The sequence below is a fragment of the Falco cherrug genome, chromosome 4 (genome assembly GCF_023634085.1).
Source record: "Falco cherrug isolate bFalChe1 chromosome 4, bFalChe1.pri, whole genome shotgun sequence".
In the NCBI taxonomy this organism is placed as follows: Eukaryota; Metazoa; Chordata; class Aves; order Falconiformes; family Falconidae; genus Falco; species Falco cherrug.
In genome coordinates, this window is record NC_073700.1 from 65,245,590 (window position 1) to 65,261,648 (window position 16,059).

General features: G+C 38.9%; 1 protein-coding gene across 7 annotated transcripts in view; it reads right to left on the minus strand.

Annotated features, from left to right (window-relative positions):
- CCNY (cyclin Y) overlaps positions 1-16,059 on the minus strand; it is a 129,335-nt gene that overhangs the window by 36,712 nt on the left and 76,564 nt on the right. For 5 of the 7 annotated variants that reach the window (XM_055708297.1, XM_014282493.3, XM_055708300.1 and 2 more), the window contains exon 3: positions 10,229-10,263. The exons of 1 other annotated variant lie outside the window; for it this stretch is intronic. In XM_055708297.1, coding sequence (XP_055564272.1) covers positions 10,229-10,263 — 35 coding nt within the window. Of the gene's footprint in view, positions 1-10,228; positions 10,264-11,413; positions 16,057-16,059 lie in introns of those variants that run through there. One more of the 7 variants, XM_055708301.1, reaches the window with a different exon arrangement.

Here is a 16,059-nt window from a genome sequence, read left to right on the forward strand (position 1 = left end):
ACAGATTTCAATCCTATTTCTGCTCTCTCATAGGAAAACATTGGAAAGCTCAGCCACAAAACTGTATTTGACAACTTTAGTTATTTCTGAAGATTTTTTGTTGAGAAGGCTTCTCCTTCAGCTCTTTAGAGCAGCCAGCACTCCACTGGTCTAAAGAGAATAGCTTCATCATTCCAGCTAATAGCTATGACAGTCATTAATGCCCTTTGATTGCTTATTCTAACTACACTAGGTGAATAACTTGACCAAGAACCTGTGTCAAGAAAGTTAAGACCAGTCAAATTACATGTTTAACTTACAACAGAATAGGTTTAAAATTCAGTTGGCACATCAACATGGAGATTTTAATTTGCCTTACAATGAGTGTTGTTTCCAGCATTTCAGCGGCGAGACCAATGCCAATACCATTGGGGGGATCCACAGGCATTTCCCAGCTCAGAGCAACTGAGTATTATCTAAGTCCTGTGACTATTACCTCAGCGTATCTTTCCCTGCCTAATTTCCAAAACAAATATTATCACAAGTCCCAGCACTCCATCATCTCACTAATGTTTCATTTTCCATAGGCAAGAGAGTTCTTAGCAGTACTCATTAGACAGAGAACAGATAGATTCCTGGTAAAACCTACATGCATCTGAGTCATCTTTCTAATTCTCCCAGCTATCGGTGAAAGAGCATTCAAAGTCTTCTGTTCATTGAAAAACCACATAATTTCTGAAGCTGTTACAATTGCAGAAACATTATGTTCAAATTATTTGAAAGCTCATCAACAAATTCTGTCAAGGTCCCTCACATGACCAATAAAGTAGTAGGTTGAGCTGCTTTTCTTGGAAGTGAAAAAGTTTACTGAGAAAATGAGAACTATCCCCTCCCAAAAATTCTCCAAAAGTCTGGAAAGATACTTCATAACACTTTGGAAGCTCACAATCCATCTACCTTCCAACTATTATATGTTAAGCAAGGTTACAAACAAAATGTAAAAGCACTGGAAGCATTAATGCCATTAAATGTATTATCTAGCACTGATGTATACAAAGAGAATTACAAGGGGACTGGTGATTTATAGCTTTTATTTGCCACAGTTTAGTTCAAATTTCTGGATTAGTCTGTTGAGTACCTTCCACAGGCATGATAAACGCAAATCAACTTAAACCCAACTGAAAAATCAGGCTGTCCAGTGGTTGAAAAAAAGGGAGAGGTACAGGCATTTCAGCATCATTATAAAAAAAAAAAAAAAAGCACATGGAAAGTTTTAATTCTACATTTTAAGTGTCAACAGTCTTAAAGGTTTAAATAAAATTTAAGATAAATGGACCGGATTCATTTAAGGTTAATATGAGTAAAAAACAGAAAACAACTCTAGCAACACCACCATCCAATTTAAATTTTCTTATGTAAACAACACTCTAACTCAATAATGAGGACCACACACCTTCTTTCTGAAACCACCATCTCACAGAACTCCTCACTGTTTTCAGCCCACATCACACTTCATTCAGCTTAGAACTTTTCACACTTCAGAAAAATATGTGGTGTCTCATGCCTCACTTTCTGTTCATAACAGTTTGGCAGGAAGGGGTACCTCTCCCAGTCTGAAGAATGGTGCCAAGTGTAAACCTACTATCACGGGTAGATACACACATTTGTGCCATGTGAATAACCAACCTATGGGTAGATCAACATTCCCAGCTTCTACCCTGACATCCAACTGCAGCCATACAGTATGCCAGGTAACAGATTTTCTGCCTTTTCCAAATTACTGGAAAACACTCTGTTTCATATTTTACCTTGACTAAGCTGGAAGACATCTAAAGTCCCACAGTTCAGTCAAATAGTCTTTTCTGAACCTCCATAAAATCCTGCACAGGAACCTTCCCCACCCTGGCAAAGGGCAAGAGAGGTTACTGAGCATCATCACCTCAGTATTCAGCGCTGTCCTGTAGAGAAACCCCCTTTCTGGGTCCATTTCAACGGGGTAAGTCCATATCCAAAATCGTACAGAAGCTTAAATGAATTCACATTTTGAATCCACCATGGCTGACCACAAAAACCTTCCACTTAGACAAGTCAGAGACGCTTTAAACAAGAAGAATTGGATGAGCTGAGAAAGAATATAGACCCTTTGAAGAAACTAGCAAAACCCCCTAAACATTAATGGGATCCCTTCTCAGGTTCTGCCCCACCATCAGGGCTGATGTCGGAAAGAAAGGAGTGGTATAGCTCCTTTTGCAAGTCTTGACATACAAACATGACAGCGAGCGTAGGACACACGTGGGGCCTTGACAATCTCTGCCATCACAAGTATTTACAAATTAAAAGTACTGATATGAAGTGGATTCACTTTATACATACTTTAACTTGTAGTAGTGATATTTTTGTACCCGAGCTGAGATTCAGTAGATATCATGCTTCTCAACTTCAGCAAGGCCTCTGATTTCATCTTGCATAAAATTCCCAAAGGGCAAAACAAGGAAAGGGCAAAACAGCAGGTAAAAACTACTTGGAAAACTGTACTCTGGTTACCCAGGGATCACTTTCAAATTAGAAGGCTGAAGTAAGGGACATTCCAAAGAGGTCTGGTCTACTCAATGTAAAATTTTGAGCAATAACTTTGATAAGTTATAAGAACCATAGTATTTTTTACTCAATTTGCAGTGGCATTAACTTGCAGAAGACTCTTTCATAGAACAGGAAAATATCACATAGGTTTTACAGATTTACCATGCATACAACAAAGCAGAGCACCCTTCCACTCTGCTTAGCTGGAATTTTATGTCCAGTTTGGACCACTGCAGTTCAAGAAAGATGAACTGATTTCAGAGAGTCAGGAGGAGAGAGCAGCAAGATTAATCAGAGGTTTGAAAAACCTGACTTAAAAGGAAAACCCAAAAGACTGGAGAGGTTTTCTCCAGGAACAGTGGAACAATAATGACCTTAAGTCATGTTGAAGGGAGTTCCAAAGAAGAGAACGTTTTTCTCCATGACTTTTGCAGATGGGATAAGAAAGAGAAAGCTTATAGTGAACTAGGGAAAATTAAGATTGGACATGAAAGTGTGAGAGGAGGTGATGGCAAAAAACCCCCAAAGCAAACCCAAATCACCACTTTTTTCTAATAGCAGGGACACCTTGAGTGACTTGAGCCATGATAGAATCTCCATCACTGAAAGTTGTAAAGAAGACATAAAACAAACATATGCCAGGAACACCTTCGATTGAGGATTCTGCTCTTAGGCTGGAAACCAGACTGAACAACCTCTTGAGATGAATTCTGGACCAGTTCTCTATCACTTCTGTGATTTTTTTTATTTTTTTTTTTGTGGGGAGGATTTGTAGCTCTTTACTCCAGAAGCAGTTGTTATTTTTCCGCATTTGAACAGAGATGTTCATTAAGAAATTCAGGGATTATAGGTTACAATAAATGCATAATTCCTGTTCCGTGGAACTTCTTTCTTTACAGAAAAAGATGTAAAATGGAAAAAGTTGCTTTATAACTTGCTAAGCTTTTACATGTGTTACAGAACAGGCTCCAAGAAATCAAGATTCAACATACCTCAAATTAATGCCAGGTGTTTCTAGCTCTTAAAAACAGCCGGTTTTCCCTCTTGCACAACTAGTACTAAGGAATTATCACTGCTTCATTTTTCTCCATGCTTCATTCTGAAACCTTCCAACTTTCCAAATGACATTTGTTTTCAGATGTGTGAACAACAGGATTTACTGAAAGTTTACATAAAATACATCTTACCAGAAGCAGAATGGCTTAGTTTGCCATCAAAATCATACTCGCTCCACAGAACTGTTTCTATCTACCTGCTGTGAAAGGAATCACAACAAATTCCTAACTAATTTACAATGAGAATACACAAAAGGATTAATTTCTCTCAGCTTTCATTTTAGCATCACTCAGAAATTAAATTTGTGGGGAAAGGGGAAGCACTACTATTTCTTTTGTTAAAATAGTTATTTCAGGGTGTTCTGGGGTAGAAACACGCGGACCAAAAAGCCACTCTCAGAACTGTACTAGCCAGCTAGCTGTGTCCTGGAAGCTCTTTAGCAACACTAGTATGGCACTCTGCCCTGATGCTCAGCAGGATTTGTTCATTTGGGTGCAACGCTCCCCTAATGAAGCTATACAGAGCTTTTGTACCAGAGCTGGCCTTCAGCCAGTCAGCTTCCAGTTTGGCAGAGGTGCTTTGGCCTTTTCCAGTGTTCTTTTGCTTTTGTCCATCAAAAGATAATTTGCAGCTTCTGTCCTAAATAATGATAGTACTGTCTCCTCTTCCATCAAACCAGGTGTAAGTTACTGCATGATTTTAACCATTTAATAGTAGCTCCCTCCATCGAAAAAATTGAGGCTGGCTTGCACCCGTCTGTGGAGACATGCCTGTTAGCTTCCAGGCAGCAGAGGCTGGCCAAAATGCTAATAGGCAAAACTGGCATGTACAAGTACACATGGAGCCAAATTACAACAGCAAGCAAAAATACCAGGACTGCTGCTGACTTGGAAAAGGGAGGCTCCTATCCTGGGAATCTTCTGTTGCTTCTGGACATGATTTAGTTCTGACAACATTTTTCACTGAAGAAACATGACTTTACAGGTCAACAAAGTGCTTCCAAAATCAAGCAAGCCATGCAACACAATTCTCTGCACGGCTCTGCAAAGCTCTGCATTTATCTTCTTCATCTTGCATAATTTGATACTACAGCACAATTGTCTACATTTAGTGGCTCGATCTGGATATATGCACCCAAACAAAAGCCATAGGAAACTGCAGCATTGTATGCTTACCTTTCTCTGCCAACATCTACAACAATAATTTTAAAAAAAGATCTAGTCCAGCCACTCTTGAATAACACTCATTGTACCTCACCAGTCACGGCATGATTCAAACTTGTCCTCAATTGATGAGCTTCACCAGTGTTTGATAATGTCCAAAACTGATGCCTCAGCCTAGATCTGTACCTGCACATTTTTTGCTCTCAAAGCTTGTCCTTACACATGTCAGTTATGGAAAACTATGTCAGCATACCACTGAGCTCCTGGGGGGCTCAGCAACCGCTGGTAAATTCTGCAGCACACCACAGGCCCTACTTAACCACTGATAAAGTGCTCTGCTTTACAAACCTGCAAGATTAAATATTTCTCTGAATGCTAAAAGCAGCTCAAAGGCTTGTATTTACATAGCATATAATTGCTAGTGTTGTGCAATTTGACCAGAGGGACTTCACTAGGCTCCCAGCACAGCAAGTATTGTATAGCAACCTTGTAAAAAAACCCTCCCACATGTTCTCATTCTACCCCAAAAGTTATCTTGTGTTCCTCCCCCTACAACAAGTTTGTCACTTCATATAACTTATTGCCTTGAGGCTGATAGAAAAGGTAAAATTCTTCAGAAAACAGGAAAAAAGCAAGGGGCTGAAAGATACTAGAAAAAAAAACATTTCAAACAGTAAGCTTAGGTAAGCCATTAAAGAAAACTTGCTCATTCCAACTTACTGGAAACCTGAAAAAGCTTCTTAGACAGCATCTGTTAGGAACAGCATCAGCATAGGGAATCTGCTGGATGGGCCAGATGGCCTATAGAGGCCCCCTCTAGACCTGCTTCTTTGTGATCTTGCAATGGAGAGGAGCAAAGACTACATTAAGCAATCTCTAGGAGAGCTTCAAGAGCACCTGAGGAGCCTCTAATCTATCTTCCAGTTTATCTTTTTCCTTCTCTTTGATTAAGGAATGTTAATTAAAATACCTTAAGGAATTTGGACAGCAATTATAAACCTTTACAATACCCAGCCTCAGGCAGTCTGCTTAAAACCAACATTTCACATTTTATGTTGTGCTTTTGCATTTTTCACAGATTAAACTACTTTTCAGGCTTTGTTCCCATTTCAGCATGTTCCTTATTGACTCTCAATCACTAGCTGGAAGTTTTTGATTATCAGTCACATCCCTAGTGGTTTTACAATAGAGAAGCAGAACAGCCTCATTATCCAACCTGACAAGAAAATTTGGGGACTACACAAGAACAAATACCATATATCATTTCAAGCATACAAAAAGGCTCACAGAAATTGCTTGTGCCACACCACGTACAGCAAAGGACCCCTCTGTCCTCTGCCAGTCCCCATCAGCAGGACTGCCTGGAAAGAAGCTTCCCCTGTTGCGAATCACTACAGGGACCAAGGGGTTCTGACATGAATGATGCCCAGAAACTTCTTCCCAAGATGCTGAAAAAATTTTGGTCTATACATAGGTGTTAGTTTTTCTAATTGAAATGATAAAACCAGTATTAGGCTGCTGGGATTTGAACATCCAGTTGCCGAGTAGCAGACAGTAGAAGATGATGCTGAAAGGAAGCTGATTCTACAAGGCTGAGGAAAAGTCTCCAGAAAAAAAAAAAAAAAAAAAAAGACAGTTATAATTTCCCTTTATCTTCCTTCCCTTTTTCTTCCCTCCCTTTTCCTTCCCTTTATCCTCCTTCAGAAATATTCCAATGTCCAAAAAATATTCCTTATTTTTACTGGACATTACTGCTCATAAACACAGATTCGACTTTAAGAGCATATCTTGTCAAGAAGAGAAAGTACTTTGGCAAACAGAGAACTTTTATCTCCATCGAGTTTTTCTAGAAGTTTTCCCTTTCAGACAAGATTACTTTTGCCTCCCCTGTCCTGCTTCCTTCCCTGCAAAAAAATAATCACCCAGTACAAAGAACCAGATACTGCAAACAATAATAAAAATTTCACTCTTTCTTCACCCACCCCCTCAAAAAACGTAAAATACGTCTTCCTGTTTGCTTTCCTTGTACAGAGATACTGATGCAATCTCTCCTCTCTGCAAGAGGAAATGCCTCTGTATCAGTCTGCATCTTTATCCCCTCAGCAGCTTGACCAAGAAGATTAAAAGACAAGCGCACACTGAAGCAGCATTAAAGCCGTAACAAAAAACTGCAACTGCCAGTTCAACAGGAAAGGGGAGTCTGCTGCAACTGTTCAGAAATTAAAATAGGCTGGAAGAAAGCAAACACGCCAGGTACACTGTGGGTAGGTAACTTCCAGCACCTACAAGGATGCAAAGGTTCCAGCACCATCCCCAAACTGGCGTCTGTCTCCCTGGGCTCTGTGGGGAGACTGATGACAGCATTCTCATAGCACCCTGTCACCCCCCACTTCTATTCCCTCCCCCTTGCCTTCCCCACCCCAAAACCAGAACAGCTGCTGGCTTCCTCCATCATACCTGACATTCACTGACAAGGTGAATCAGAAACATGGCAACTGCCAGCCCTTGACAAAGAGCAACACATCAAAGCAGGAACCTAGTATCTGTATTCAGGATCAAAGGAAACTATCCAGCCAATTAAAATATTCTAGAAACAAAAGGAAGAAAGAAAGGAAAAGAAAAATGGCATGATCATACTGAGAAAATGCATTTTAAAATGAGGAAGAGTCAATATTAATTCAATATTTTTTTTTCATAGGTAACATTCTGAAACTGTGTTTATATAAACTGCTATTCTCATCTGCTACTACACAGAACTAGGCAAGCAGTTAAAAAAGAAAAAGCACAACTCTTCTCGATATTTCTCTTTGCTAGCCACCCTAATCACTTGGGAGATGTTCAACTCTGCCTACAAAGTAACCAGTAAGATACCGCACAAAGGGATAAAAATATTTTGTTGCTCATCTTGGTTATTTATCACAAAAGGAGAGTAAGTATAAAAGAATTAGAAGAGAAAAAAAAAGAAAGATGATGTTATGGAAAAACCACAGGAGTGCTGCATTATGGCGAGGAGTTCTTGTAAAAGGAAGACAAAAAACAATGCCCCAAAATTTATGTCCGCTGGCTTGCTTCCTCCAGAGCAGATGTGGAGACCCAGCACTTCACATCAACAGGGAAACACATAACTAGCAATAGCTCCTGTTCAAAATGCACTTAGCACACACTGAAAAATGGTGGAAAAGAACAGAACAACCAATAGGGTATACCATAAATTCCTTTATCATGTAAATTTTACCCATTATTTGTCACATTACAATCATTAAATCTATTTCCTCAAATTCCTCCAGACAAGGCAGTCTAGGAAAATTAGGATGGGTCCCTGCAGTCTACAAACCTAAACACAGTTGTCAGTTAAAGGCCACAGCAATCATTTCAAAAACGATCACCAGTTTGTGCGTCAGCTTTAGCAGACTGAATATTAAGGAGGTGCTGAATGAATACTCACAGGTGTGCTGAAGTAACAACTTAAATATCACAGGGCACGTTTGAAAACAAGCTATGAGTATTGTCTAAAAAAAAAAAAAAATTAACTGACTTGTAAAGACATACAAAGAAAGCCATGGTTAGGACTTCAGCTTCATAAAGCTTATTTTTAGCTTTGTAACTCAAATGAAGTACTTTGTCAGTACAAAGAGTTCAGACTTAAGGTAGCAATAAAGCAGACTACTGCGGGAAGTTTACACTGCTGCAACCTTAGCCAATGCTTTGAACAATACTTGAAAAAAACAAAAAAATTAGGAAGAGGTACAGTGCTTAGGGCACCAACTGTGTAAGCTGCTGTATTGCGCTCCCAACAATACAGCCCCTTCGTGACATGATCACCCTTCCCTTTTCTGCAACAAGTCCAGCACTGCCTAAAAATATTTCATACCAGAGTCTGCAGCACTGTGCTTCCAGCAGCATTTGTAATAGTCATCTTTGTTCAGTCTTCCAGAGGAATCCACTCTCAGTCTGCCTAATGCAGCACACATCTTTTACATGGCATGAAAAGATTCTGGATATGTGATAATTTCATCTATGTCATAAGGTAGTCACAGAAACTCAGTTAGTACCTTGCTTTGCATTGCCTAAATCCTCACTTTTTTTGCACTGAACCCTCCAAATTTGAGGCTAAAAAGCATCCTGGAAATTACTGAGCATACATTATTAAGTTTGCAGGAACCCAGTGCATTAGCTTTGCAAGTAATTCTGTAACAACACAAGTGCACTGGAAACCACCCTCACATGCACTGTGAACAATGGAAATGTTTTACAGGGCGAGAAGCACTAAGAATATCCGCTAACCTAGTGGGGCCAACTTTAAGGCTTTTATAAGTCTCACAACTTCTCAAAATCTTAACTCTAGAGAAACCAAAAAATTTCAGCTTGCTTTTGAAGCCAGGCAGTAGTTCCAGAAACACTCAGCACAAACCACTTCTGCCAACAAATGAAGCAGTCCTGCCTTCTCACCCCACTCAGTGGCTCGTTCCTGCTTCCGTGCCTCCCTCCCTTTCTACAAGTACAAGCCCTGAAGTGAATCACATTGAGGAGCATATTCGTTTTAGCTTTTAGCTGTGCTGAATCTACCTGCATTCATGCCCCAATCTAGTTTACCTGGAGCCGCACAAAGGGCTGCAGAGGCTATAAACCACATCTGTTTTTTTCAACAGCTGTACCAGCTTAAAAATGATTCATGAAATGATGGCCTATATTTGCAGACAGAGGGAAGTTTAAGAACTTTTCCTCATTTCACCCTGAAGGTAAATACCATTTAGAAGACAATTAGTTCTTCCCCTACTCAATTTTACTGAGGCATGACTCCAGACGTTTCGGCACAAGGCTTAAATAACTGGCAACCGCACTGGTTCCAGGTGCTTCAGTAGTACAAAACAATACTAACTGGGGCAAAGAGCCTGGTCCTGCACCCAAAGCAGGCTACAGAGAATTTGCTCTCAGCTTCACTGAGAATTTGATTCAAACAGAAGAGAACTGCACAGAAAAATGCCTGGGGTACACAAGCCTATCAAAATCCCATCTTCATACTCGGCATGTACCACGTGTCATCCACATTTATGTCGCATCAACACTGGTCAGGCACTTCAGAACTTCTTTGTAAATATCCAGTGCTGCAGCTCTCTGGCAAAGCAAACTTGCATACAAACGTCATTTGAAGTTTTGGGAGTAAAATTATTTTGTATATAATTTTAGAAATCATACTAATGTGTGCAGCTCTTTGTCCCAGGTACTAGTTACCTCTGTACACTGGTAGTGAGCATGATACTGTCTTCAAACCAACAGATCCGTTCCACTAACTCAATAGCCGAGACCTATACTTCTGGATCCTGATGCAGAACAGACATTTGAAGCATCAGCACCTTCTCACCAATACAGAAATCACGTGTGATAACTCTTATTTACTGTATAATATAGACAACAAGGAGAAAGCTGCATAGCGAGGCATTTTCACTTACGTGGTTTATATAGAGACTCTTGCGTTTTTCTCTCACTGCAAAAACACAAAATATGATAGAAATATTACATGACTATTTTTCCCGATCAAGCTTCTTATACACTATTTATAACAAAAAGAACAGGAGGCTATCTATGAGCAACATTATAACTGCTTTTGCACTAACCAGGTATATTTATATATCAAACACAGAAGGAACATATATATTTGTATGCATAAAGGCATTTATGCTCACTAGTGTGGTGATGGATTAAAATTCTCATCCATTTGGGTACTTCACCAGGCGTTGGTCCGCATGGGAAAGTTAATATGCAGTAAGCTACGGTCCAAGTCAGCAATGGATTAGCCATCCTTCACCAGTTCTCTGTGTAGGTACTCCTGAGCCACCAGTGCCTTCATGCAAGGTACCTTGTTGCAAAGTGACCTACGCTACCTTGCAGGTATGAAAGCACCTAAAAAGCTACACCATGGAGTTAGCAAATTCCCATCATAGCTTACTGTGCACTAACTCCCATAGAGGAGCCTTGAAACCATATGCATTAGACCACTGCCTTCTATAATGATCAGATGCAAGCCTGAAACTATTACTCATGTCGCACATAACAATGAAAATAGATAACTTTGGTGAGTATGAACCAGTCACCACAAGCAAGGCTTGCAAGTCAAAGCCACAATTAGCCAAAATATTCAGAAAGTAAACAGCAACAAGGGAGACAGATGTATAGAGTCTTAATTGTCAGGCAAATGTTTATTACAGCTGATAAAATATACTGTATTTAATTTTTTTAAAGCACTTTCCCAATTAACTCACCCCATAGAGAGCCTGTGGAGCTCTGTTCCAGTGAAAATACCACAGCATTTAGGATATAAGTCTGGAGGCAACTAACACATAAATCAAACTGCAGGATTAAAATAATAATGGTTTCATGCTGTAGGTGATTAAATGCACTTTGGTGCACCATGATTTGAAAGCTATGCAACCCAACGCACTCAGCAAAGTAAGAGTGTTCATAATGGTAGGATAGCCTGTCCATTCCCTGTTGGATGAGAAGCCATTACTCGTGATTTATTATAAGCAAGCAATCTCACATAAACAAGGCTGTATGTGTGAATATTGTGAAATAACTATGTTTAATGCAGACATAAAATGAAAAGAAAGTAAGAAAAAACTTATAAAAATCCTTACATAATTTTCCTCCCAGGGAGCAGAAAGGAGAATCACACATGACAGATGTTAGCCATGTCACTTAGTACATGCTCAGATCCACAATTACGGACATTGTATAAGAAACAGAATTAAACAGGAACATCAGGAAAATTCTGATTGTCTAGTAAAGAGTTAAACTGCTTAAAATCCTTCTAAAACACTGCACTACACTTAAGCTCCACACACTGCATTTATCACCAGCAAGGGACATAAGTGATCTAAAGGGAAACAACGAAATGATGGTAGATACTCACTTCTAAGAACAGCCAAAGTATTTGTCTAGTATTGCATATTGCAACATAAGGGCAGTAACAATTCTGATAAGCTGCATATAAACCTAATAAGAGTACATAACTGAAAATTAACACCTATTAACTGCAAAATTTTGAAGACAGTTAAGTATTTAAGTGTTTTAATCGCAATTATACCACAAAGTTCTTATGGACAAAATCCTATAAAGACAGCCTGCACATACACTCCAAATTCCATTTTAATCACCTTTTTTCTCCTATCTTAGTTTTTATCTTCTGTATTTTCCCTTGTATCTATTATTCAATTCCTCGTGAAAGTACAATTATCTATTTATCCAAGCAAGAATAACACTCACAGATCATTCCCATTTGCTATTTCCAATCTCCAGAAGAATATGTTAACTTATTTATACGCACCCCTCACTTCTTCCTGCTCAAGCACTGCTAATGCTGCACATTCCTCTAAGCACCATGTTGACCTCCTTTCTGTTATTTTCCCCATATAACAGAAATTCAGTTAGCCTGGATTCTCAGGTGATAGACTACAAGAAGGCAGCTGCGCTTTTGTGCTACTGGCGCTCTCTGCCATGGCGTAAGGCTCAGCTCTTTCTAGAACATATGCCAATGGGAAATTGGGCACAGCAGAAACCCATTTTGTCACAACTGCTCTCTTTTGTGATCACAACCCTCCCTCCAAACAAGGGAAAGACAACTACTGCACAAGGCAAAAGGCCACTTCTGCCAAGCTAAAATGACCATAAAGAGGTAATTCTGTCACTTGGCTGCTCACACAGCACAGTATGGTCTTCAGCAGACCAGCCCATAGTATTATAATTAACCACCATTCTGTAGCATAAACTCTTAACTGCAATGCCAGGCTTTGGGCTTTCAAGCATGAGCTTTTGACAAAACGAAGCTGAACAGATTTAGAGTCAGTTTAAACAATTAGACCTCTACGTTCTTTCTAACATTTTAAAACTCGAAAGTTGGAATGGAACTTTTCAAGTGGAGACTGAGATCCTGCCAAATTGTCTTGGTTTTGCTAATGTTGAGGTCAATGACTTGCTCCTATTTCTGGAGGCACTTTCAACTGTTACTGTTGAAACTTTACAACAGTAGGAAAATACATTATCCTGAAACAAAAGGGAGTGAGGAAATACACACATACATATACGTACGTGTGTGTGTATGTATGTATTTTTCATTGAGCTGTAATAGAAACTTTGTGCAATTCCTATACGCTATCTTAAGGTTGCCCATATTAGGATCAAAGACACACTCCTTAACGATTATATCAATGAAAATTTCTTGCATTTTGGGAGCTTGTAAATAATTTCTTTTTGTTTTGTCCAAGACAGGAGACTAATCCTAGTTAACATTAAAGAGTAAGTGTAGCTTACTTCACTTCCATCCATTATATAAATAAGTATTCAAAATTCTCTTTGTCTGAAGCCCATTGTTGCACGGATACTCCAAAATTTAGCCAGCGCATTGAAAGTGTAAAAGCCTAATGTAAGTTAGGAGAGGTGGAGAGTTGTAACCCACTTAACAGGAAAGACCATTACCAGCCCCCTGAAGCTGCAACTTGCTATTATAAGTTGCCTTCTTGCTATTGTAAGGAAAAGAAGTTACATAATTGGAGTGCTAAGGTTTGGAAAGCCTGGCTTAACCACAACCACACAATAAATAGTGCATGGCTTTGTAGTCACCTAGACCATGCTGCTTACAGGCCAAACTAAGCAAACAAAAGAGAACTTCCATAAAGCTCTCACAGAAATTAAATGACATAAAAGGTGAAATGCTTTACTAGCTCCCTAAACAGGGAGAATTATTCATGCAAGATTTAGCACCTAGAAAATTCCCACAAAGAGTTGGAAACATTTGGAAGAGCTACTTTATTTAGGAATTGAATTAACATTTACGGTGTTTTCAACTTTTCTACAGATTAATTAAACTCTCAGGTAATTAAGGATGCATTCAGACTACTGACTGAGAGGGACTGGACAGATTAGATGCTTAGCATGGCACCCAGGCTTCACACAACAACGGGAAATTCAGACCACATAATATCCAGAGGTGCCGTATCCCGTCTCATTATATCTGGGGTAGTCAGCTTGTTGCTCTTCACTCACATGTCGATCGCAAGCAGCTCAAGCACAGCTCCTATGCTAGGACACTACTACAAGATTACTAGGGAGGCTGAAAGAATACAGGGCTACTAGAAAGCCAAACATGGAACTGCCTGAAGGTAATGTTGCCAAGTCACTCTAGCATGTAGCAATGGACTTGGCCATTTCCTATTGTGCAAACACGTGACATACACTCCAGAGTCACAGGCAGATCCTAGATGAAACCTTGAGTCCTGATGCCCCTCAACTCTCCAATACGCATATTTCAAATGTCTGTAGGTCTTACCTACAGAAATATTTTCACTTACTGTCAACAGGAAGGTTTGCCAGTCCAATACTATACAAGCAATGGAGAGAGGTAGTTACATGCCCAAGTTTGGCATTTCCAACATTGCCAGCTCAGCTGTCCCTTTCTACATTGTCTTAAGAAGTCTTGGGAGTTCCCCTAGACTACACAGCAGGCTGTCAGAATACACCACCACAGACCACAAAAAAACCCTTATGTTTTCCCCTTAACAAGCATTTTATTGCATTTTGGTGTTAGGCAACATCCTTGAATGTTGTAACTCCTGTAATAACTCCTACAGCTCACTTGGTTCCATCCACAAGAGGCCCAAAGTACAGCCAAGCACAATGCTTACTGCTGTGAACTGTCCCTCCAGAACAGGATGGTTCTTGGCAATACATCAGCAGTTGAATGTTTGCAGAATCTTTTTTCTTTTGTACAAGCAGAATAGTCTTTGGAATTTTTCCACTGTGATGAAGGATAGCTGAACAGATCTTAAACTCCTATCGATAACATTTATATTTTTTCAGTAAATTCATTGTTCTCACTCGAAAAATATGTCCTGCATATTATTTAAACTAGAACAAAGTTTTATAGACCAACTTTAGCATGGGTGTAAACTGTCATTTTAAAAACTGCTTACACTTAACTCCATACTATAATAAATTAACTGCTATTACTACAAGTAAGAATAATCAACAGGTCTGATCAAAATTTTAGTTCTCGGACTTCAGATTTAATTTTTTTTTGTCCCTTCCTTCAACAAGCTTTAACTAGAAGCAGGTGGCATCCATATGGGATTATACAGTCTCAAAACACTATAAAACCACTGTAAAATAGACATCAATCTTCATAATACAGTGTACTATAGAAATATTATCATATTCATTTTACAGACTACCAAACCAGATTAGATAGTAAATCACATCCAAAACCACGTAATAAGGCATTGACAGAACCAGGGCTGGATTCAGAAGGACAATCTGAAGGACAAAAGAGGTACTCACATAATCAACTCTTCAGTTACAGCCTAAATGTACATCCTCTTTGTTCTAGTCATGCTCAAAACTTAGCAAAAAATATACAGTACGTGAAAACTACATTATTTTTAAGTGATGTGTTTGACACTGCAATTTACTACATAAATAAAAAATGGCATTTATAGGCAGCAGAAAGAAGGACAAAGAATTCATACTGAACAGTCAGAATTACCATGTAGAAAAAGCTTTAAAAGTCTTAGTAGAAAATTATGTGTTTTGCATAGATTATTCATCTACTTCTAAACCAACGCATCATACATGTCCGACACAGAATGAGAGAGCCAGAATAAATGGCTTCTATTCTACTAACTCTATCAAGAAGCTTGTTTAACAGATGTAATTCCAGAGAGATCATTTTGTCTATGAATAAAAAAAACAATCCTCCAGAAAATATATGATTATATATCATTCATAATGAGAGAAGAAGAGAGACTGTTTGGGTGGGATGGGGGTTGTTTTATTATTAAAATCTACTGCTGAGATCATTTACAGTATCAGCTATATTAGAGGAAACTCTGGACTGTCTTCTTAGCTAATGTAAACTGGCATTTTCTCAAGAAAATACTTTCCACACATTTTCCAGAAGCCTAGCCTAATGTTCAGTTTAAAAAACAAAAACAAACAGTTACACAGAAAACTTTGGATTTCGGGAAAGTATTTTTTAATTATAATTATACTAAGCCTTTCCATATATGTAGTTCTGATATGATGACTACTTGGAATTCACAATTTCAGTACATGACAGGACTCAAAATCTGTACCTTCTATTACTGGTCTGACAAAACAATTAATTAGAGGTGTGACTTTTTAAACTCTAACATGATGCCTCTAAAAGCCTCTTTTTTGGCAAGGGACATATATTAAAAGACTATCACACACATTCTAACAAAGGGTTTAGAGATAACTGCAATAGCAAATA